This window comes from Myxocyprinus asiaticus, chromosome 19 (assembly GCF_019703515.2).
Source record: "Myxocyprinus asiaticus isolate MX2 ecotype Aquarium Trade chromosome 19, UBuf_Myxa_2, whole genome shotgun sequence".
NCBI lineage: Eukaryota > Metazoa > Chordata > Actinopteri > Cypriniformes > Catostomidae > Myxocyprinus > Myxocyprinus asiaticus.
The window spans coordinates 40,877,323-40,903,603 of NC_059362.1; the positions used below are offsets into that span (position 1 = coordinate 40,877,323).

A 26,281-nucleotide genomic window follows, 5' to 3' on the forward strand; every position below is an offset into this window, starting at 1 on the left:
AACGGATATCATACCGATATCTCCGAAGACAAAGTCTGCTAGTTTCAAAACATTTTGACGTCACATTAACGTAAGAATAAGAAAGAATAAAATGTTTATTTTTTAATGTTCTTAGGAGTGCCAGCCCTTATACATATTGTGGCTATTATTATTTCTGGATTGTGCATTTGAAATCAGAGTTTTTATTTTATTAATTATAAATAAATCATAATTTTTTTTTATATAGCTGTTTTCATGGTTATTACCGATATGCTGATGGTTTTAATTTGGTAAATAATTGGCCAATAAATATCAGCAGCCAAATTTTTTTTTTTTTTTTTTTTTTTTTCCCTCAAATGGTAATACTGCAAAATATGGTAGTTCCATAGATACCATGTTAATGTGATTGCTTCTATAATATTTTAATTTGAATCAGTTATGTCTGTAAAAAAATTATAAACAATAACATATAAAATGTGTTTTCCTGTGTTTTGAAAAAAATTATGAATTAGCCTTTTAGTGTAGCGCCATGTGCTCTAAGAAACAACATATTTAAAAACAAGATGAGTATCTTCATGATACAAATTTTTTTCATAAATTAACTGTTATAGTTTTGTATCTTAAGGTTTTGTAACAACCTAATGCATACTAGCTTGAAGTAATTTGTGTATTCATTGTTCAAATATCAGAAATTAATTTCGCTGCTGTATCATTGTGCCTTGCCAGCGGGTAGCGCGCTCGCAGGAGGAGCTGTGTGATATGCCTGGTGGTTACCCAGGCGACCGTCTGCACCAGGAAGGCCTGATGCACCTGCAGCAGCGTGAGGCAGAGTACCAGCGCGGAGGCGAGAACTGGAACCACCAAGTGTCGTCATCGGTGGAGTCCAGCACATCCAGCCAAGAGCACCTCAACTTCTCCTCCTCCTCTGCCTCCAGGAACCAGGGCAACCACAAGAGTGGCCCTGGTCGCTGGAAGACCCCGATAGCCCCCCAATCCGGCCCTGTTGGTGTCTCCCAACCCTCCCGCTCTGACCTACCCCCACCCCCTCCTCCTCCACCTGCACACTACGACTACGAGCCGCAGGTTGACCTACCCCTTCCGCCTCCACCTTCTGTTGCACAACAACAGGCAGCAGCCTCCATGGCCGCAGCCGACCGCAAGAAACGCGAAGAACAACAGCGCTGGTATGAAAAGGAGAAAGCTCGGCTCGAAGAAGAGCGAGAGAGGAAAAGAAGAGACCAGGAAAGGAAGTTGGTGCAGATTCGGAACCCTCCCGTCTCCGTTATGCACAACAACCAACATGGCCCCCTACCGCCCGCCCCTCAGCACCAACAAATTCCCCATCCACAGCCTCCAGTGCAGGTGCCTCAACCCTACTTGCCCCCAGTCCAACCTCCCCAACCACAGCCACCACAACCAGCCCGACCTGATAAACTCTCCAGCCTCCCTCGCCAGCCCTCACAGTCCCAGGACACGGTAATCCGCGAGTTCCTACCCCAGCAACAGCCGCGCACCATCGAGAGACGTGACCTGCAGTACATCACCATCAGTAAAGAGGAATTGTCCAACAGCGATAGCCTCTCCCCAGACCCCTGGAAGAGGGACGCTCGTGAGAAACTGGAGAAGCAACAGCAGCTTCACATCGTTGATCTTCTAGACAAGGAAATACAGGACTTGCAGGCAAAGCCTGAGCGCACGGCAGAGGACAACGACCGGCTGCGCAAACTCATGCTGGAGTGGCAGTTCCAGAAGAGACTGCAGGAGTCCAAACAGAATGAGGAGGATGAGGAAGAGGAGGATGATGAAGATGTAGACACCACACTTATTATGCAGAGACTGGAGGCAGAGAAGAGAGCAAGGGTAAGTAGATACAGTAAGTGCGATCCAGATTATTGTTAGAACTAAGTGATCAGTACAGCTGATACTAATGTGTAGGTATGAACCAAAGCTAGACAGGTGCATAAACTGTTAGTCAACATGAAATCAAAATTGATGCACATTCCTAGTCTTATTGTGACTAATTAATTAGTGCACATAATTCCAAAGAAAAAGCTGTTTGTCTTTGCAACTCTACATTTTTTTGTATATGTTTTCTCACTGAATATCACTCAATACGTCACAGGTAAAATTGGTTGCAAATTGATTGCCATTTAATGTTGACTAAGTACCAGAAGAAACTTGTAAAATGCTTTGTAATATACTTTTCCATGCTTACACGCCATCTGAGGACTAGTGAAGGAGAAATGTGTACTCTTTAAAACAACTTTAATATTCTCTCATTGCTGTACAATTTTAACCATAAAATTAGTTGTACAGCTCTGCAGAACTGTTTGTCAGTTGAGCGCTGTCTAGTTTGTATGTTCATAGACATTTGCATTGCTTTTGAATCCACAGCAGGAAATATTGTTGATGGGTTGTAACTATCTCAGCTAACACTGTTACACTGAATGTTTTGCCGTGTGCACCTGCAACATGCCTATGTCATTGCTTTTCCATGCTGCTCTGCTGATATACGCTGCACTGACGGAGGGGAGGAGCAGGGCTTTCCGATGCCAAGCACTGGACACTACTCCAGTGCTTGCACCAGCATCAACCTGCCCAGTTCAGACCAGTACATCTCTCCTGATCTCATCTCTCATTAAAATGAATGCTCATTAACCTCTAAATCCAAATAATAACCGAACCATTTCTATCTATATCTATAGTTTACTTGTTGATCAACCACTTAACAACTTAATTGATTTAGGATTATTTGAGATGTTCTAACAAGACATGATCATCGATTATTGGTGTGCAAAGCCTTTTCAGGCACATGTTAACCCTCGTCTTTGACCAGAGATGAAAATCAGAACTGTTGATTGTGTTTGTAATTAGGGATGGGTGATAGTAAAATCTAGTTAAAATATAATCAAAGCATGTGTTCCACACCATTTATTTACTGAATGAAAAAAACAAAAAAAAACACAAGGAACTAAATGTACTCATTTATATGCACCAATATAACAATACAATGTAATAAACAGCACTATGTATATATCTTTTTTTATTAATGTAATTCATTATTTGTTTATGATGATTATGCAGGCGTATTGGCAAACTGATTCACTGAAACAATTCACTAAAATTAAATTCACTGCAGTAGTCACGATGTTGGTTAATTTTATATTTCCAACAAAATAACAGAATATAGCATAAATATTGGATATGTCACCCAGGCCTATGAGTAACTAAGGACTTGGTTTAACCTGTGCCCTGGAAACCATCTGTAATGAATCTTTAAAACAAGATCATTGCTTTAACATTTTAGTTCTGTGCGTTCATTCAGACTCTTGACTTCCTGGTGGGCTGGTGTGTGAGTGGCCTTTCCAAATGCCTTGTTAAATCACCATCTTTCTCTGATTGTCATGATTTACATTGACTTTCAGCCTTCGCACAGACATCAGCCCCCCTTTAAGTTCACTAACGTTCTTTCTTCCAACACCTGCCATAGTTGCTGTTATGCGCAACAAGCCCCACTTGCGCAGCGTCAACATAATGTCCACCCGAGAGTCTGCTGTTTGTAGCACACTGCTGGAAGCTACCTTTGATATTCCGTCATCTCCTCCGAGGAGTTGGCAGGTCGAGCCGTCTAAGGGAAGGTCAACACTCGTATGTGTTTGAAGGAAAATCATAGCCTATTCTTCAGTGGGGGGGGAATGTGGAATGATGGGGAAATTCCTCACCAGCTTTCCAGGGCGTGAGCCTTTCTCCAGTTCCATGCAAGTGTTTGTGGAAGGGAAGTGGGCGCTAATTAGACCCATACTGCCCTGGAATGTTCCTGGCAGCACATAACTGCGCCATTGCTTTTTTACTTTTATCTTCTCTAAACCCCGTCTTTTCTTTATTTCTACTACTTAATTTGTTCTCTCTCTCTCCCACTCCTTTGGTTGCTGTACGATTTCTGTTTCTCCCGCAGCAGACTGCTGTCCCAGCAATCTCTGTTCTAGATTTGGTATGTTCTTTACACTCTTTATCTCTCTTCCTGTTTTCGGCTCCACCTGTGTCTCCTCTTGTTCACTACCTCCTTCCCCCCTTCATCGGCCGTGGCGTGCTCCTTTTATCCAAGACTATTTAGAGAGAGATGTACCACTTCTTCAAGGAAGCCATCAACTTGGAATGTTCATTGTTTGTGTGCTTCATTGAAAAAACTGCTGCTTTGGAACAATGTCTAAAGCCTAATAAAACCATAAGGACAGGCAGTGGTCTGCTCATTTAGGGGCATCTGATTAACCACGTCATATTTCGTCAATAATCATTAAAGCCTAGTGCACATTACAAGCTCGTCATCCATTCATGTTTTACGTCTGCGACTAGTCTGTGGAAAAAGCTAGATCTTACACCACGTCCTTAGGGCCATGTCAGCACTACTATGTTTTAGTTTGAAAATGCATTGATTTCGATACGCTTACACCTCTTATCCACACTGGAACAGCGTTTTACTCGCACCAAAAATGGAGATAGATAACGTGCTCCATTACTGCATACTTTGGAAAAATATGACGTTAGGAAACTGAAACTAGATTAGTATGGATGTGGCCTACTGTAGGTGAGATGAGTTTCTAGCATCAAGCATTTTGTCTGTCCTCACTGAACACAAAACTGCTGTGCTATATGACACAATCACAGCCAATCAGAAGGGATTTTGGCTACCCATTATGACATCTCAGAAATAGAAAAGAAATCTTCTGCCGCATGTCGCGTTTAGTTTGGACAAAAACCCAGATTAACATGGAAGAGACCTTTTATTTTTTCTGGTTAGGACGTGGCACACTTCTAGTGCTCCTCTGATGCTCTTCTAGTGTGCACAATTTTGAGACAAGCTCAGAGTAGTTGTAGAAACTTGTTGGAAATTTTGTCGGCCAGTTGTCAGGTGTACGCACTGTCTTCGAAAAGATAGAGTGAAGTAATCTGCAACAACCAACAAAATTGCGTGAGAGGATGGCGAGACAGTGAGAAGCAAGGGGAAAAAAGCCACACAAAAAAAAAAAGATAAGTGACAGCCCACGTTTTCCTAACAACTGTGCCATCCATATGTTTCAGCTTTTATCTTCAATTCTGTGCAAATCATGCAATAATGCAGGCCATTCCATGTTGTTTTCGTAACACTGTCGAGAACCAACTCGTGTTGCTATGTGCGGGAGTGCATGCGAGGTAAATCCAGTAGGAGTTTAGAACAATCTTAGGTACTTTTCCACCATCGGGCCTAACAGTTCTTGTTGTGGAACTGTGCCATTCCATACTGATCCGGGCTCGTTGGCATCGTTACGTTTCTTTTTGTGGTGCTGCAAAATCAGGATTGGAATGGACTGACTGAGGAAGTGACCAGTTTTTTTTGTCAGCATATCATCAGTATGGTTAGCTAACCTTGCGGAGAAATCAGGGCCGGGAACAGTTTGTAATTGTACTGTACTGAACCTTCCACCTCTAGTGGAAATGCAACTGGAACCCTTACTGACGATGCTCAGAACCGTTCGGCCCAATAGTGAAAAAGCTTTTAATGTAATTGACGCACCTATTCTGAGATTGGTTCAGTAAGTGTGCCCCACCATCAACAATATGACAGCAAACAAAATGTGAGCAGGGCAACAAGCCTGCCTTGGGTCTTGCAGTGTGCGCTAGGCTTTAAAGAACAATTTTACGTAGAAAACCACCAAATTAATTCCAAAGACAGCTTTGGAGTCACGCTTTCTTGGAAACCATTGAAGCTCTGCTGGTTTCTGCAGTCGTTGTTTCAGTGCAGTGGCACCATGAGAAGGCTGGCACATGTTTTCCCGGCCCTGTCTCTCTGGCCCAGAGCCTGTCTGCATGTGGGCCTCATTACAGTACCATGATCGTCATTCCTCTCTCCTCCATCACTCCACTTTTCACTGCTCTGTGTGTGTGTGTGTGTGTGTGTGTGTGTGTGTGTGTGTGTGTGTGTGTGTGTGTGTGTGTGTTGACACTGGCACTTTGCCATTCATGTACTCTGCATTTTCTTTATGGTTCTATATGCTGGGTTTTCACTCCTATTCTGACTACTGACTACCTGTCTTTATTTCTTTCCTTCTGATTTGGGAGAGAAAAGGTGTCTTGCTTTATTTTGTGTTTCCTTCTGTGCTGAGCATTGTTAATGTCTTGTATTTGATATTTGAGCAAGGTGTTTGGATTACCGTTTGAGTAGATTATGGTAGATGTGATAAACTGCAGGTCTGTCACAAAGTTGTTTTGCATGCGACTGTGTATGTGCATGTTCTGTTTCCTGTGTACTTGTATACAGTGCACAATGCCTCTCTCATTGAGCACTTACACAAGTTCAATAAGATATCAATTATACAATTGGCAAATCACCACAGCAAGCTAGTCTTTTTAATATGGTTTTACCTCAGAAGTTAGCCATTAAAATAGTTTAATTACACAGAAGTTTATTTTACATCGCTTGTACACTGAGCACTTGTCCAAACCAATAAATGTGTTCTTCGCATACCTATGATTTTTTTTCATCTTATAAACAAGTGACAAATTCTGTATCCAATCTGCTCTCGTATTGACACTGAATTTGAACCCTTTTTCAGATTTGTTTTTTTTTAAATGATCAGAAAAGATTAACCAATAAAACAGGTTTTTCAAGATTATTGTTGTATTAACTTTAAGTCTATCACTTAGGTTTAAGATTAGGATTAAAATTGCAACATCAACTATTGGATTTAGCTATTAACCTATAAAACTGGCGCATGGACCAATTTTTTCTAGATTATAATAATTGTTAAATTTAGGTTTAAAATTAGTTGGGGTTTTTTTGTGTTTTTTTTCTCCCCAATTTGGTATGCCTAATTCCCAATGCGCTCTAGGTCCTCGTGGTGGTGTAGTGACTCACCTCAATCCAGGTGGCAGAAGACGAATCTCAGTTGCCTCCGCATCTGAGACTGTCAATCCGCGCATTTTATCACGTGGCTTGTTGAGCGCGTTACCGCGGAGATGTAGCGCATGTGGAGGCTCACGCTATTCTCCGCGACATCCACGCCCAACTCGCCATGTGCCCCACTGAGAGTGAGAACCACATTATAGCCTCCACGAGGTGGTTAACCCAACGTGACTCTACCCATCCTAGCAACCAGGCCAGTTGGTTGCTTATGAAGCCTGACTGGAGTCACTCAGCACACCCTGGATTCGAATTTGCGACTCGAGGTGTGGTATTCAGCGTCAATACTCGCTGAGCTACCAAGGCCCCCCTTAAAATTAGGTTTTAAATTTAGGTTTGAGACTAGGATTAATATTGCAACATCAACTATCAGATTTAGCTATTAACCAATAAAACAGGTGCACGGACCAATTGTTTTAGATTATTGTTACTTTTAAATTTAGGTTTAATATTAGGTGTTAAATTTAGTTCAAGACTTGGATTAAAACTGCTACATGAACTATCGGATTTAGCTATTAACCAATAAAACAGGTTCACGGACCAATTTTTGTAGATTACCATTATACTTAAATTCAGGTTTAATATTAATTTTCAAGTGTAGGTTTAAGACTAGGATTAAAATTGCAACATCAGCCGTCTGATTTAGCTATTAAACAAAAACAAAAAACAGGTCCACAGACAAATTTTTCTATATTATCATTATTCTTTTTATTTAGGATAAATATTAGGTTTTAAATTTAGGTTTGAGACTAGGTTTAAGATTAAGACTAAAGTCGCAACAGTAACCATCAGAATTATCTGTTTGCAAGTAAAACAGGTTTATGCACCAAATTACCGTATCAGATTTAAGTCTGAAATTTTGGTATTAGACTTAATCAATTTTAGAAAGGCATTTCAGCCAGGTCCATGCATCTTCTCTGTGTTACAGTGCTTTGCTCTAAAGTTGACTATGTTGTGCACCTCCTCAGCTACAGGATGAAGAGCGACAAAGGAAACAGCAACTGGAGGAAATCCGTAAGCGTGAGGCAGAGGAGCGAGCCAAACAGGAGGAGGAGAGACGCTGGAGAGAGGAGGAAAGAGCCAGACGAGAGACTGAGGAGAAGGTATTGTGATCGGAGCGGACCAGCAAAAAATAGGAACTGTCTAGACTTAGTTGGATCCTTATATTAAAGTTAAAATTTGATATTATATGGTTTGACAAAAAAGAATTTAGACACCAGAAATGCAGATGACAAGTTTTAAGTGTAAATGTGCAGAATGCACACCAACGAAGATCTTCATTAATCATCAGAATTAGCTATTTACCAATAAAATTGATTTATAACGGGGTTATTTTTATACAGTTTTTAGAACTGCAGGCACATTTTAAGCACACTCCATATAGGATGCAGATTGTCTTTAAAGAATTTTCCCCCTCATCTAGGCTTTAAAAAGATTAAGTTCACGACAATCACCGATATTGTTCCCAGACTTTTAATCTTAGGGTGTGTTCACACTTGGCAGATTTGGTTCGATTAAAACGAACTCTGGTGCGTTTGTTCTGTTAGTGCGGTTCATTAGAACAAGTGTGAACGCTGCCATCCGAACCGGGACCGAGACCGCCTGAATAGTGGGTCTCCGTCCGCTTCCAAACAAACTCTGGTGCAGTTCGATTGATATATGAATGCAACATGGACCAAAGACGTCTAAACTGACCAAAAAAAGGAAGTAATTTGCTAATACTGACCTCAAGCATACCTGGTTCTTCTCATCATAGGAGCTATGTTGCCCATTACAGTTCGGTACAGGCGTCGGAACCGCCGTCAGCCGTCCTTGTAGCATATCTTCATTTGTGTGTGCAACGGAGGAATTCCTGGCGCTGTTTTCAGCTGGTAAAAATACCACCATATATACATATATAAATCTAACGAGCATATTTCGCCCAGCAGCCAGCATTGTCTTTGGATGCAAGTTCCGTCGCAAAATATACGTCATAAAAGCTTTCCAATCAGGTTGTGACTTTTTCCTGATGCCTTTTGTTTCATATCTTTAGGTTCGGTGTTAAAAATGCCTGTGTGAACGCTAAGCGAACCAGGACTAAATGTATCATTTTCTTTTTTGGTCTGGACCAAGAGAACCAAACTACAAGTGTGAACACACCCTTAGTATTGATTAGTCAGTATACTTATAATTTAGCTCCAAGAACTTTCCTTTTTGTCTCAGCCAGATTCTTGGAAATTCCCTGTACCCACAGAACAAGATCTTTCAATATTTTTACATGAAAGAGACAAATGTGGACGGCTATGTGCTAACTTGAAACTTTTTCAAGGTTCAGTCTGATTTCCATATGGATGGTTCATTACGATCTGTAAGTGGGTGTGATTGGAGAGAACAGCTGGTATTAAATTTTTAGGCTTGTATGAGATCACATCCCCCTTGTTCTACATTTAAAATTATATGTGCCTGTGTATATATACTATGCTATAAATAGGTCATAATAATAATATTAACAGCAGTCCTGAATGTCTCATAATGAATTCAGACTTTTAATGTGTTGTGTTAACTGTCAGAGGCTAAATTAAGTTTATGCCCATGTGTTACCTTCTCACAATTCTGTAATGCCTCAGCGGGTCATTAACTTACCAGTGGTCTGAATTTACATTCTCTATCTAAAATGTGACCAGAACATTCTCACTATGTGATCATTCAGTTTTATTTGTGTGTGCATGTGTGTCATTTTTCAGACCACTGGTAATTTTAGAGCCCAGTTGTGATGTCCAACTGCATGTCTTCACAACATCTCCTCTGTGTTTGTGACGTATCCCCAACCCCTTCAAAGACACGCATGAAAATCATGTGTCAGATTTGTACGCACAATCCAGCGTTTTGTTGGGAGGCCATTTTCATTACCATAAAACATTGCTTGGAAATGCTGGTGGAAATGGCCCGCCTTGGTTTTGTAGAGGCCGTCGCAGATTGAACTAGCTCATTTGTGTTTTGCCTCCACTTGCTCATATTAGAGACATTCCCACCGCACACTAACCCAGGGGATCCATGCACACACACCAGACCAGAGCAGCAAGCCTCTTGGTGTTTTTTTCCAGAGCTTAACCACCAAAGTGCCAGCCAAACCTTGAAATAGTATCTCATACTGCAGTCTTTCCATTCCAGTTACAACCAGACACATCTGTTTGGTTGTAGTCAGCAATGACTTGTTTCACTTTGGCAACTCCTGGTGTACACAAAAGGAAATGCAAGTGTCTACACTGCAAGCAAGCGGCGCAATGCAACAAATCTCGATCACTCCTATTATGGACTCTTTTTTTTGCTATTCTAAAGGCCCTGATTAAGTAGTTTTTCATTCAGGGGTAAAAGGAAGTTCAAAACAGCCGAGATATGGGATACTGTTTGCAAACATTCAGACACCCGCCACACCGCTGCGGGAGGCCTTTAGAAGTGCATTTAAATATGTAGACTCTACATGTAAAACCTTAACTAATGTGACATTAAAATGTGTTATCAATGACTTCATGCCTCATTCTAAGAGTAAAATTCACATGAGGTCAGTTAAAGGAGCAATTTTAACCTCACCAAGATGATTTAAAGTATTATACTGTATATGCAGTAGATAATGTTTAATTTGTCATGTCAACGTTCTGAATTCATGATGCTAATGCTCTAATATGCTATACCAGTGGCAGTAAGTGGTGTTTAGCAGCCGGTAAGATGTTTCCCTAAAAGTTCATCCAGGCGAGTGGTTACGAACCACCAAAACGAAAGCAAAAGCACCTTCTTTTTGGCCAGATTTTGTTCAAAATGACGTCACACGCGTTCGTTCTTAGATTTCATATGAAATATGTTGGGGCCTTAAGAATATTCATATGCAAGTTCCAAAACTAATATACCTAAGGCTCTTTGTAGCAAGTTAACTTGATATCCACATGAAGAATTATAGTCTGTTTTGTAGTCTAAATTTTGTCTGTGAAATAATACATTTTTATTACTTTATTGGACAAATTCTGTTTACGTGCTCTACGTGCACTTTGACTTTTTCTTCAGTATTTCTGGTCATACCAACAAGGCTGTTCAATTATTTGAATTCCCACGGCAGTTTATTATAATGGTCTGTGGAGTTTATACTGTATAGACTGCTTTGTTGATTTATAGCATGAGCATTATGGTTTTTGCTGTGACATTCGCTTGCTGTGTAAACACCACTGGCTCTACCCAGACATACAGTATATACTGTAGGAGTAAATGTTTTGGTCTACCTTATTCACTCAACTTATCAAATTCAGAGTACAGATCTTCAAACACATTTCTTCTAATACAGTGTAGCCATACTACATTGGTACATTCATTAGCCAGAGTACCATTAGCGTTGACCCAGGCCTCGTCAGTAATGTGGCGTTCAGTGACAGCGGGCGCAGGCTAGCAAAGGCAGCTCTAACCAGCTTTTCCCATGTTCCCCCCCTTCAGAGGAGACAGGAGGAAGAGTACTACACCCGCCTGGAGGCAGAGCGGCGCCGGCAGCACGAGGAAGCCGAGCGCAAGCTGCTAACACCAGATGAGCCTGGTCTGTACAGACCCCCCCTCCCCCGGGATTACCAGCCCCCTTCTCCCGCATCTGCCCTTGCCACTAACAGCAACAGTGCCCCTCCACCCCCGCCTCAGAGAAACACCTCCTACCTCAAAACCCAGGTCACCTCCCCCAACACCATATACACTGCCAAGTTTGTCTCGTACAATGACGAGGACGAGGACGACGACCCGGGCCTAGCAGGTCAGGTTAAGTTCTCAGCCACCCGGAAGTCCTACGGTGATCTTCCCCCCAACCCAAAGCCCCAGCCGCCGCCAACCGCGCGCAAGCCCCGCCCCGTCTCAGACGGCATTTTTCTGTCCAGCTCATTCCAGCTGCCCGCTGCGGCCAATGCCAACAGTACCGCTACCAAGGCAGGGCAGCCCCCTCCCCCTCCCAACAAACCCAGCTTCATCCCATCAGCCAACTCTAAAGGTAGACATGCCGAGGAAAGAGGAGGGCCCGAACTCAGCCAACTCTTCCTCCATTTTTTTTATTGGTTCATTCATTTTCATGATTTTTGTGTTCAGTTATGTTGAGACAGCATTTTCCCAATTCCTTCTACCTTTCTTTCTGTAAAAAAAAATAAATATATACGTAGTACCATAGCCGATCAATTCCGTGAATCGTCTGTCCTGTTTTCTATCTTTTTTTTTTTTTTTTTTTTTTTGGTAACACTTAACAATAAGGTTAAATAATTTTACATATATTAATATTTTTATGTTAATTTAGAAATATACCATTTGATTATTGTTAGTTCATAATGCCTTAAGTTTACCTATACTAATTTTAATGTATACAACTTTTACTGTTAATCATTTATTGATATAGCGGAGACCGGGGCTAGTTATCACACAGGCTATAAGTAGCGATAAGATTTGGCATCAAAAGTCCAGTTGTGAAAATGTTTTTTTCTAGCAGAGGTTTTGTATGTTGGTTTCAAACAATTAGTTTAAAACCCTTAAATTAGAATAATGTTTGGGATTTCTACCATCCAGCACAAATTTTTACTATCAAATTTTTGCAATAGCTCTTGGGTAAACAAGCGATCATAATCAAACCACATTGGCATACATCAAAGCAAGAGTGAACTATATCACAAAGGCAGACATTTTTATCGGCCAGCTTGTCACGTGTTTTAAATGTCATATGTTATAAATTTTCTCAATACAATATTTGTTGGACAAAACAATGTTTTGATATTTTTGCACATTTCCTTTTCCATTTGAATTATTTATTAATCGTTTTGTGCTTCATAAAATCTTTTTAAATTGTGCTGAACATTCTATATTAGGCTGTTTAATGCAGCCATAAATCTTGTCTTAGTGGCTGTGATGGTGGGGACATGTTCCCCTGTCACCCCTCAGTGTTCACATTAAACCTACACCACTGGTTTAGTGGCAAGTTCCATTGTGACAACTTGCCCCATATAGTGTGACAATATGCCCTGCTGTTGGTTAATGTGTTCAATGATTTTTTTTGTTTTTTTTTTGTAGCCAAGGCATTTAGGTGTGTGACTTTGCAGAAATGAACTTTCAAAAATAATATTCAATATTGTGTCACAAGTAGCCCCAGTCTCCCCTATGTAGAAATTAACATTTGCAGTATTTATTCATCTTCGTTAAAGTATTTTTCATTGTTGGTTTGTGTTAACGATTGTGTTTACTAATGTAAACAAATGCAACCTTAATTTAAAGTGTTACCATTTTTATTTATTTTTTGGTGTCTTTTTTCCCCCCTCCTTTTAAGTAGTTAATTAGATTTTTTGTTTGTTTTCAATCATCTTAATCTCCACGATTCCTCTTCCTCGAATCATCCTATCACTATACAAGCAATCGATAGACCTCGTGTTTCGCTGTGCGGTCCAAAATCAGTCCGAGTACTGTTGGTGTTGCCAGCCGTTCCATGTGTGTGTGATTTGCTTTGGGGCAGGCCCGGGCCTCAGCAGCTATACGCCTGGTCGTCCATAATGGACTTGGGGAACGAGACACTGGCTTCTTATCACTTAAAGTGGTGGGCAAAATGCTGCACCTCTCCTCAGTCCTGTTTATACTTGGCAAAGGGGACAAGATCTGTCATATGAGGCACTTTCTTTTGTGCATGACTGTTTAAAATCCATCTGAATTTGCTGTAGTGCTGGGACCATTAGCAGTCTGTCTTGCTTGATACCTGAAGTCTTGCCCGAGTATTATGTTCTAGTTTTTGGCTCCCTCTGTTGTTCATGTTACATCAGTGCATTTAATTCAGCCAAGTTCAACATATTTAAGATCTTTTCAAAGTAGTATATCAAAGAACCACAGTTTTAGCATAAAGTCATTAGCCAAATTGATTGATATAAATTTTAATTGTATATAGTTTTTCATTTTGATTGGGCCGAAAAGTTAAAAGGTGAAGTGTTTTATTTCTGTGCTGCTAGTGTCAGAATTAAATAATGACCATTTTCAAACAGGTTTCCAAGCACTCCCCCGTCTTCCATTGGTCAGCATATCCCAAACTCATGCCATAGTCTGAGCCAATTTTACTGTTTCTGGATGGTCAAACAAACAGCAATATATTGATAGGATCACTATCTGCATATTAAGCTGGCATAGAAAAAAGTATTTTAAGTATCACCTTTAAGTAAAATATGCAAATAATAAATAATTTTTATCTTATGAACTGCTTATAAACAAAAAAAAACTTTTATAAACATTTGTAAGTTTTTGTAAAGCAAGTTCTTTATATCTGTGCGTACTTTTTAGTTATAAAGTAACTTATACAGCACTTCAGATTTGAGACTTTTTAAACAGTCATGCACAAAAAAAGCAATTCAACCCAATTTCTGAAAGATGCCCAGTGTATCTGACCTTGCATGTAATACTGTATGCACACGCTTCACCCACTTAACCATCATTGGGTCCTGTTGTGATCAGGATTGCATTTATGCTTCTGAAGGAACTAACTTTGCATTAATCAACAAATAATAAGCAATCCCGCCTGCTCAGACTGACTAAAGCTTTTCAAGTCTTGATACAACTGCTGCAATTGCTGCTGCTTAATGTGTCTTTTACCAAATCAATACAATCATACTTGTGTCTGCAACACTGCTGAAGCCTAGTTCTGTCGAACACAAGTTAGTGCCTTGAAAGGCAGCTGCCTATGTAAGCAGTAGACATCAAAGTAGGGTTTGGAACAGAGCTTTAGTATTCAGGCATCAATAATGACTTTGCTTGGTTTCAGCTGTGTTGTAGTTCTCGCTCTTTTTTCTGTCTTCTGTTTTGCTGTTCTCTTTTATATGTGTGTTTGGCATTATTTTTTGCTTGGCTCCACCCATCCTCCCTAGTTCCTCTCACATTGGGCTGCATGGAATCCCAAAAATATCTGTGATTCCACAGCCCTCCCATCACCTTCTCTACGAAGGTTCATTGACCTACTGGAACTGCCAAGTCCTTGAGCAAAACAGAGCCCAAGCTGTGGAAAACATTTCAAGTCTTGAATTACGTTTTGTGCTTTATCTCCATATAAAATCATTAACAAAAAATGTGGCCAAAGTTACAGTGGGCTCAAAGATTATGTGCTAAGATTATTAAGTAAAATAGAAGCATCTTCACTAGTGGACTCAGACTTTTGAACCACACTTTAAGATCATGGCTTTGTTGGTATTTTGATCAAAAGGAATAACATTTCCAACAGCCACAGAATACACACCGATAAACTGTTCGCTTCATATTTGTATTGCATTGAAACCCACAGTTTAAAATTTCAGTATAAACCCATTTAGCCTTCTCTATATGGGCCTTTTCTACTTCCCGTGTGTGTTGCTGCAATTGCTCAACATGTTTTTCATTTGAGCGGCCTGTTTTAGGCCAAAATCACCAGCTTCCCTTTTTTGCTCTTGATGCACTTGGCCGTCACTAGTGGTGAAGGTATTTTTTGGTTCACATGTCAATGTGTTTGTGTCTTTCTCCCTCCGGCCCAAACTCATTCCATTATCAAACAACCAAACAGCCAACATGCATTTGGATTTCCGTCATGCTCCTGCACCTCATTGGTTAAAAGCACAACCACGTGTTGAGTCAGATTGAAGTTCTCAGGTTCAATGCTGACTGCCTCCTTTGCCCTGACAGACACACGGACACGTGAGCATCATTGATTACATCTACTGTAGGTCAGAGGTGGGGGTCACTGTAAAGGCCAGCCATGCCGAGTTGGGGAGCGTCTCACTTACAGGCGTTCATCAACTGACGTGTAGTTTGTTTAGAAGCATAGAGTAGCTATGTACAGCTGGCAGTTGACCTCCACCTTTGACTCGTGATCCACAGACCTTACGTCGGGTGTGCTTTGGAATGCTTCAACGTTTAACAAGCTTTCTTCTTGCTGTTCAGCTTTTGGTCTGTGGAACAGTTTTGAGATGTTTAAACATTGGTAAAAGTTACTGGGCCAACGTTGTGGTTTATTGTACCTGAGCAAAAGTTCGAATTGGATAAAGTTATAATTGTTTTAACTGTATTGCTTACGTTGTGGGATAAAGTCAACATGAAGTCAAAATTGACCCTATTTACTTTCTTTACACACATTGAATGTTATTCCAAAGACAATTTTTGAATCTTTCATCAAAATCTAAAAACTTGCTCCACCTCTAAAATGTTTTGCCTCCTTGGCTGCGTTACCTTGGCCAGAAATAATATTAACCAATGGCCAAATAGCTATTCAGTTTTTATTTTACACATTAAACCCTTAAGTTGCAGTAAAATTGTCAAAAAAATAAATACAATTCTGGTATGTGTGCCACATCTGCTATTTGCATGCAATCGGTTTTCCATCTTTTATCCATTTTGCTACCATTCGCACATTAGCACCATAATGTCGTTAAACTCTGATGTCATTTGCTGGGAAGCCTTTTGGTCTTGTGTTTACCTCGTTCCCGAAGGAGTCTAGTTATTTTATCATAAATAATGGAATCACTTACTACTGTGAGCTGTCGACAAATTTCTGCATCCGATGGATAAAATTTGTCCAATTTGACAAATTTTTTTTTTAGTCACAGGAGCCAAGTAATTGCGTTATCTCAATCAGAGCTTTGCGATTGGTCTAAAGCAGGGTTCTTACATCAGTGTGTCCTGACTACATACATGCTCAAACAGTTAATCTTATGGCTTTGTTTACACACAGCTTAAAACTGAACTTTTCTGGTAAAGTTACAACTTCTCATTACAGGAAATTGAAGACTTGTGTCTCTGCAGAACAAAAATGGCCGTTTCACAATCAGTGGCCGTTTTCAAACTGGGATGGCTGATTTTCAACCGCTTTACACGATTTGCCTACTACTTTGAGATTCCCTACTTTCATTGGATAGTTGAGATGCCCATTCGGGTTTGAAAACGCCCACAGATTGTTATTGTTATTGCCCGTTATTTTTCCGCAGAGACCTATACTTCAGATATTGCCAGAGCTTATTTACCGGTATTTCCCAACAGGTTCTGTTCAAACATGATCTCTAAATGGAAAAATGCTGTCAAGCACCTATCGCTTTATGCTACTGTAGTAGGTAATACTGCCTATCTAATATGTTGCCAATAGTTAACGCAGTAATGTCAGCAGTGTTGGGTGTAATCTAAACTAATCTAATTACTTTCAAATTCTTATAAGATTACAGGTACTGACTTTCATTTAAGTTAATTACTTTTAACTACGTGGGTCACACATTTCTAAAATATATGTAGAATACATTTAAATCATGAATTACGTTAATGTTTACATCTGTTTGTGTTTTGTGACAGCTGAAAGACGTACGCTTCCCAATAAATCAATGAACATTATTTTTCATTTTTAAGAGGAAAAACAAAAGCTTTTCTGTGAAGTGTTTTAGAAAGTAACTTAAAAGTAATAAGCATTGTTATTACTTTTTGAAGTAGTCAGTAATCGATTTTACAGTAGTAATTTGTAACTTTCCCAATACTGAATGTTAGTTAATATACTAAATGGCGATTATATAAAAAAATGATGGATTTGAAAAAGGCATTAGCATTGGGGTATTCCAAGTTGCACTTGAGATTGAATTTGACCTTTAGCCTCCTTAAAGTCTTAGTCAAAACGGAGGGCGTAGTCCACTTTTCATGATCCAGTCAATTCCCGATAGATTAAAAAAAAAGTGCCGTCCTGCAGCCGGTTTCACTCAGAAATGCGTAACTATACAGAAGTAAAATGGGTTGCAAATTTTGACTTTAAAGCACCACTCCTCAACTCTGAATAGATGGGAGTACGTAACCAGATATATTACATAATGTCTTTATTGTCCATTTAAACTACACAACTCACTATTATGGGCCCAGCAGCTTTTGCAGTAACCTTGCCAATCACTCTTCAAATGATATTTCAAATGTTCTGTGGGAAATTCATGTTTGTTTTTACCATTTGACAAAATTAAAACAGGATTTAATTCATACACTGGAAACTCAACAGGACTAGGATCGGGAGAGGTTTACAAGGACCCACAAGAGAAATGGACAAAAGGGTGAGGAATGCACTCACGCATCTGGAATGTTTCTCAAAACACAACTTTTTGGGAGGCGCTTATATGATACATTCAAAACAAAGTTGTTTACATGGTTTGGTTGAGCCACGAACACAGGTGGTACAACATATAAATGGAACCAATCTACTTGGTACATTTCTCAATGCTTTAAATGCTGTTTTTAGATTACAAAACACACTTAAACAGTAGGCAAATGTTTGTGGACAAAGTTTGGATGAACTATTCTTTCAGCTTGTATTGCTGACAAATGTTGTGTGTAATTGCAGCGGTCCCGACCAGGAGAACACAATAGGAGGAGCCCCAGAGAATCTAACATTTAAGGAGCGCCAGAGATTGTTCTCACAGGGAAAGGAAGTGTCAAGCAAGATGAAAGCTTCCCGGAAGCTCATGGAACTGGAGAATGAACTAAACATAAAACAGTAGTAAAGAGCCCGAGCAGGACTTATTGCCAATATCCGACACATCCCTGGAAAAGCATCAGCCATCTAGAGCTTCCCACTCATTTTACGAGTTTCCTTTTGGTTTCATTGAATAACTGGATGGTTAAGAATCATTTAGCTGCATAGTTGCAATAAGAGACAATACTCCATAAATTCCCTCAAAAGTATCAAAGAGATATGATGATAAAGCACTGTAAATTGTTTTAATTATATTAAGAAATTTGAAATGACATGAAAGGGGTATATTTTTGTTTGTGAAAGTCTTTGCTCATTTTATTTTTTTTAATAGGCAGTCATGTGGGATATTTTATGGTGTTATTTTATTATCTTTTAATATCTTTCCACTTTTTTTCTTTCTAGAGTAAGTGCCGATATAATAGACCAAGGTTAAAATCTCAATAGAACGGGGACAGAATTGTTCATGTATTTTATCGAACTGCTAAACAAAACTTGTATAGGATGTTTCCATTTTTCATGTTACACCATTTTTGTCCTCCTGGTCCCTCCACCTTCACGGATACACAGACACCTTTAGCATACCTCGTGTCTGCATTAAAATATTCATTTTTCCGCTCTAATGAGCTTTCATATTCTCGTTTGCACCATTCGTGAATTAAACTTTTTCCTCTTCTTACTGGACCGTCTGCAAGTCTGTCATTCCACGAGCACTGAGGGTTACCACTTTTATAATAATTTTGTTTAAATGGACGATCCACTGACACAGTAGCCAGATGCCATTGGCGAAACAAATTTTGATGGTAGTATAATGATAAAAAGATGATTTAAATAAGGAGGATTGTGATTGTGAGACGCAAGAGCCTTTTGATTAGAAGGTATTTATTTTAACCTTATTGACGTGGTTATAGATTTGTTTGTATTTATAAGTCTGGACAGTCTGCTGTTTAAATTTGAGGGATGAGCAACAAACATGACGATTATATGCCTCCTATTGTTTCTGACAGAATAGGCCACTATTCCGCTGTTTAATTGTGTATTGACTAGGTCCCCACAGCTTACAGTATTGCAGACTTTATTTAAATGAAAGATCTGGTTGTGTCTCCTACGTTTGAAAGACCCGCATCTTTCCATTCATAGTCTAGATCTGTCGCCGCCTGTGTAAATAATTTTCCGGAGAACACAGACTTTGTAAATTCAAATGATGCATAAGGGTAATGTGTCAATATCTTCCTTTGTGCCACTTTGAAAAACATAAACTGACACATATAAGCCGTCGTGTTTTCATTTTAGGTTAAAGATGGATTCATTTTAATGGTTGTTACATAGGCTTTTGTAAATCATAAATAAATACGGATTTTACAACAACAAAAAAAGGTGAAAATTGTCTGGGTGTTTTGTAAGAATTGTTTATGGGGATGAAGTCCACACGTAGTGGACTTTAACCATTGGAAACTTGTTGCTTCAAGGATATATGGAGGGCCAAATTACTAAAACTTCAATGATTAAGTTAATAATTACATAATGAAATTAAGTTAATAATTAAATCACTACATAAATCAGTAAATGGGTAAATTTTTTCGTGTCTTTTCATTTTCAGGATTACGGTACATTAGTCAGTTTCACTGGGCGTCACCTTTCAAAGTAGGACGTCCTCTTCCACAGTGACCTTCTCTCACTGAATCAGTATCATGTTGTGCATTTTCCCGGTTGATCATTCTGCTTAACGCTCTAAAGATTGGGCCACACACCTAAGTGAATTTTACTGTCATTTTATACAGTTTATTTCGGCCAACGTTTCCCATTAATTTATTATGTGGGTTAAAATGAAATTACTGTCAACGTTTTGGTTTGCAACTTCATCTGCAAGAGTTAACAGGAAATCTCTTATTGTACCATGCTCAGCCATAGTTGTGATGGGGGGAAACGCACCTAAACTCATTAACAAGAAAGTAAATAGAAATTTGTGTCATCTTGGACACCTAGCAGTTTGGATGCAACATCATTTAATAAGTCAATAGTTTTCGGTTTCTGATGCCATTTTAGAAATTTAGAATTCACAGTCAGCCATGGACAACCCTTTAATCCATGAGTGAAAGTGTCAAATAACAGGAAGTTTAAAATGTGTGCAAAGTTCTTGGAAATACGTTTTTGAATTATTTTTGTCATAAGGTTTGATTTAACAATTAAAAACATTTGGCGTTGTCAAGAAGAAAAATTAATTTGTGATTGTGTGTACACATCCAAATAAATTTTTTATTTTTTTTTTACTTTGCTCAACAATTCCTTTTTTACAGTGTTCAACATTACGCAAAATTTTGAAAAATTAACATGTTACACTAACACCGTTATGATTCCCAGTACTCTTGTTGTCTGTAGTGGTTATTACCCTCTATCTTTATTTTAAAGCAATCACACAAGTAAAGAAAGTATTAGGTGCTAAACTGTTTTCCTCACTATGCCAGAAATAATGGTTTTAAAAGGAATAATTCCATAACTTAAAATGAGTCAAACAAAGAACAAAAAGGAAGATTTTTAGAAAACTATCTCAGATCTGTAGGTCCATACAAAGCAAGTCAACAGGGCCAAAACTTTGAAACTCCAAAAAGCACATAAATGTAGATAAAAGTAATCCATACGACTCCAGTGGTTAAATCCACATCTTCAGAAGTGAAACGATAGGTGTGGCTGAGAAACAGATCAATATTTATGTCCTTTTTAACTATAAATCTACTTTCAAAGAGCCCTCCTATGCACATTCACGAGAGTTCTTCTGTTTTTTGGCGATTCCCATTCTTTGTGCATGTCACACCCTACTAGGCTGTTGTGCAAATAAGAATTATTTATCCTTTATCCTTCCCTTTTTTCTTTCTCCTCCTTGCCCAGGTGACGATATGCACGAGAAATGTGAATCGCCAAAAAACAGAATAACTCGTTAATATGTATAGGAGTAGAACCTGACCGATATGGGATTTTCGATACCGATTTTAGAGGGGGTAAATTCACAGATTACCAATATGGTGGCCGATATAGTTAATTTTTGAGCTGGAATGAAAACAGACCTTTTCTATGTGGATTTTGCACCAATTTGACTATGCAAAGGTACTCAGAAGGCTGCTTTCTTAAATATTTTTATCAAAGAATATTTGACATGATTATTATAATACACTGTCAACCAATTCTAGAAATGAACACTGAGGAAATAAAGAATAAAAATACAATAAGTAGCTTAATAAACATCAGTACTGTTTAGTATCAGTCAATGGCTGACCATTTAAATAAATACAAATAAAATAAATAGCTAAATAAACATCAGTATTACTGTTTAGTATCAGTAAGATGCTGACTATTTTAATACCGCCAGTCAATTATGAGCAGGTTGTAAAACAAGAAGAATTTACACCTGCCGATTCAAGAGAGAAACAGCGGCAGCGGTGTTACACTGTATTCTGCTATACAAGTTCAGGGGAAACTTTCAACGGTGGAAAAACAGACTTTTAAATATTACATTTTGTAAATGCAAAAACTGGAATTGTTCGGTTGAAGGGGGTACCAAACTGAATCCTAATCAAAACAGTTTGGTGAATACATGTTTACACATTAGCTTCCACTCAACTGACAACAATGAAAGTAGCTACATGATTAGCTAGTTAGCTATAAGCTCATTGTCACGGAGAGTAAAAGATGGACGTTGTTTATTTACTTTCCAGCATTGCATCTCACCAACTAGGTAACAACATAGCGTGAAATCAACACTCAACAGACACAATCCACCACCACACCGTTGTCTGCTGAGCTGCAAAAAGATGCTCTGATGTTTACCTTTCAATCTGCTACATTACTGACTGCACTGACAAACTATAGCTGGCTAACATAGCAAACAATAGCAAAGATAAACATGAGTGACATGGTTGTCAGGGACAGGGTTAATGTTATATTAGTTATATTGAAAAGGGAAAATGATGGAGTCATTATTTATTGACTTTCCAGTATGTATTTCACAAACTAGTTAGCAACTTACAGAGAAGACACCACTTAACTTCGCACTGTCTGCAGAACCACTGTCAGCTCAGCTCTGTAAACAATGGAGTTGGAGCGCGCTATGCTGGACAAACTACATTATGACACCAACTCTAAATCACCCCATGCATTGTTTTCTGCATTATATGTTCTGAAAACAAATAATTTAATATTGATGTTTTTTTTTAAAGAACAAATATTTTATGTTGTCTTTAAATAAATATGAGGTCATAAAATAATTTGCATTTAATAGGATGCATGTAAAATAAGAATTAGAAAAAAAAAGTTTAAATGACATTTAAAGGAATGTTCCATGTTCAATACAAGTTAAGCTCAGTTGACAGCATTTGTGGCATAATGTGGATTACCACAAAAAATAATGAAAACTTAAAAAAAAATTGAAGCAAAAATCACAGTTACAGTAAGGAATTTACAATGGAAGGGAATGGGGCCTGACCCATAAATGTTAAAATACACAGTTTCAAATGTATAGCCACTATAATTGCTTAATTGATTATTGCAATTTTTTTTTATTATAAATAAACAAGGGACGAATCAAAATTATTTTTCGTGGTATTTAACATATAACGCAATATGCCACAAACGCTGTCGGTCAATCTTAACTTGTACTGAACCCAGAACACAACATTCTTTCAATGCAAAAGTGCATAAACATTGACAATTATGTCACGCATAGCAAGAAAATAAAGAAAAGCAATTTTAAAAATGTATAATACTCAAAGAACCACAAATAAAAGACATGAAAAACAAAACAAAAAATTGAACCACAACCAGGAATGTAAAGAGCAAAAACAAAAAATGGTATTATAAAGATTTACAGAGGCTGTAACACTACTAAAAGTCACTAACTGACAGTTATCAGTCTTAGTCTTGAAGATGAGAAACACTTTTCAGAATTTACTGTGAAGTGCCCTTTGGTCCAACTCCTCCAATGACAATATCAGCTCCAGTCATTCCTCCTGTGGGGCTGAAGCCAAAACCAATCCAGCCGCTAGTGGTGACGCTAAGCTCGAACAAGATGGTGCCCTGGATCTCATCAAATCCCCACTTCAGACGCACCTTGTGGTCGGGGTCCAGGTCTTCTGAGAAAGGGAGAAGAGGGTCTTCCTGAGTGGACCGTGAGCAAGACCAGGGGCAAGACGAGAAATAATATGCCCATGTTACCTTTTAGAAACCTGACAGACATTCTCCCTCTTTCTAATATGTTTCAGAAGGCTGTGCACTCTTTATAAGCAGTCTGTAACCTCCACTTTTATTGAGTCACAGTTCTCCTCTTTCTCTGTTGTTGTGAATCAGGTTCCAGTTCACCTGTTCATTGAGTATTATTGTGATGGTTTTGACAAACACTTGAAAACCAATCGTGGAATCAAGGAATAGTGGCATCAGACTATATGTAAACACATTAAATGATTACCAATTATAAATGTATTCAGCTTTACAATTATCCCTGCTAGCAGACCATGACTAGTTAAAAACATTGCATAAACAAAAGTAAACATTCTTGTCAGTAGCGTGTGGTGGACTTTTGAAATGTGGTGGCAGAATCCCATCTCTGGGTTCAGTTTAACAGTTCCATTTGAGCTTACACAGTTTCCAGGTTAAAGGCTTATGGAATACCTTTTAATTTGCATTATCAACAAGCAATCAATATTTTTGTATGCTCACATTAACAGACTATTGTTTAAACAAAGACTCAAGTTTATGCATTTTTATCGTTTTACATTGCTTCAAAAATAATAACTATAATACATCAACAAGCATATGTTTTATATTGTATCTGTTACTGAACCAGAAGCAATATCAATCATGAATTTGTTTCATAACTCATTATTTTATTGAACTGCCAAAATTAAGACATTTTGACACAAGACATTTTATAAACAAATCGAATTAACAATAATACATTTTGAGATAATTACTGGACACCACTTAGCATCATTATGAATTTTTAGTCAATAATTTTTAATTTAACCAGGCTTGATTACTTGCATATTTAGGTTTATTTTCTATCTTTTTTTTGTACTGAAAGTTTGTTATTGTGGGTGCTTTAAATTATATTGCCTTTATTTTTAATTGTCAGTTTTAGAATTTTTATGAATCACTTCATACAGCATGTTTTTATTAAAAGTAAGATATAAACATGACTAAAAGCTAAGATGTACACATAGTGAAAGAGATCATTCTTCACAGCAGATGATATCAAACAATGGCATATCAAACAATAAGCGTAAAATATTTAACATGACAAAATCTAATATTATTAAAAGTTCAAATTTAATTTGCTGCCTCAGGGTTTATTTGTGGTGTAGCTTGTCTTAGATTATCTATACCCTTTGATACAAATTACTTTATGAGGTAACCAAAAAGTAGACTATATTTCCGACCACTGAAAACACAATGTACACTGCCTGGCCAAAAAAATATTTGCATACTCAAATATTTTGTTGAACTGCCTTAAGCTCTGATTACAGCACGCATTCCTTGTGGCATTGTTTCGACAACCTTATGCAACGTCACAACATTTATTTCTCTCCAGAGTTGCATACATTTTTGGCCGAGATCTTGTATTAATGACAGGAGAGTCGAACCACTCTGTAGAGTCTTCTCCAGCACTTCCCAAAGACTCAATGGGGTTAAGGTCAGGACTCTGTGGTGGCCAATTCATGTGTGAAAATGATTCCTTGTGCTCCCTGAACCACTATCACATTTCACAATTTGAGGCCGATTATTACATGGTAGGATCTGTCTTCCATACTTAAGTGCTCAACATGTAGTGAAAAACTTAGTGATATTTCACCCAAAAATGAAAATTCTCTCATCTTTTACACACCCTCATGCCATCCCAGATGTGTATGGCTTTCTTTCTTCTACTGAACACAAGCAAAGATTTTTAGAAGAATATCTCAGCTCTGAATACTGATGAACCAAAACATTATGACCACCTGCCTAATATGCTGTTGGTCCTCCGCAAGCCACCAAAAGAGTGCCGACCCACCATGGACTCTACAAGACTCTACAGCATGGACTCTACAAGACCCCTGAAGGTGTCCTGTGGTATCTGCGTCCTGTGGTATCATGGCTATCCTCATGATGTAAAAGAAAACGGGACCTATCAAACCAGGCGACCTTCTTCCACTGCTCCAAGGTCCAGTTCCAACGCTCACGTGCCCATTGTAGGTGCTTTCGGCGGTGGACAGGGGTCATCATTGGCACTTTGGCCAGTCTGTGGCTATGCAGCCCCATATGCATAAGGGTGCGATGCAATGTGTGGTGTGACACATTCCTCCTGTAACCATCATTAAAATGTTCCGTAACTTGTGCCACAGTAGACCTTCTGTCGGTTTGGACCAGATGGGATAGCCTTTATTGCCCTTGCTCATCGATGAGCCTTGGGCACCCAACACCTGTCACCGGTTTGTGGTTTATCCCTCCTCGGACCACTGTCTGTCGGTACTCACCACTGCTGACCGGGAGCACCCCACAAGCCTTGCCATTTCAGAGATGCTCTGACCCAGTCGTCTGGCCATAACAATTTGGCCCTTGTCAAAGTCACTCAGGTCTTTCCTCCTGCCCATTACCCCTGCATACAACATGTTGACTACAAGAACTGATTGTTTGCTTACCATCTAATCTACTCAGAACTTGACATACAGTATGGAGCCACCTTCTAAGGGGTCTTTCAGACAGAACATATTCGCGTCGCAGAGTTCAAAGACGTACGTCTAGCGCACATTCAACAATGTGTCCTGTGTGAATGTCCCTTTAGGCACCTGCTTGTTTATCTAAATCATGATTCTAGACCAAACCCACAAGTGGATAGACTAAAACATGTACATTACAGATATATGATGTTTAAT

The 26,281-nt window shown here is 38.9% G+C and overlaps 1 protein-coding gene across 17 annotated transcripts in view; it reads left to right on the top strand.

Annotated features, from left to right (window-relative positions):
* LOC127409839 (afadin-like) overlaps positions 1-19,062 on the top strand; it is a 195,212-nt gene extending 176,150 nt beyond the window's left edge. For 4 of the 17 annotated variants that reach the window (XM_051644705.1, XM_051644712.1, XM_051644711.1 and 1 more), the window contains 5 exons: positions 706-1,839; positions 7,885-8,019; positions 11,375-11,678; positions 17,886-17,967; positions 18,255-19,062. In XM_051644705.1, the coding sequence (XP_051500665.1) occupies positions 706-1,839; positions 7,885-8,019; positions 11,375-11,678; positions 17,886-17,967; positions 18,255-18,411 (1,812 nt within the window). In that variant the 3' untranslated portion in view covers positions 18,412-19,062. Of the gene's footprint in view, positions 1-705; positions 1,840-3,934; positions 3,971-7,884; positions 8,029-11,374; positions 11,910-17,885; positions 17,968-18,254 lie in introns of those variants that run through there. The other 13 variants (XM_051644701.1, XM_051644714.1, XM_051644702.1 and 10 more) reach the window with 10 other exon arrangements.
* The last annotated feature ends 7,219 nt before the right edge of the window (positions 19,063-26,281 follow it).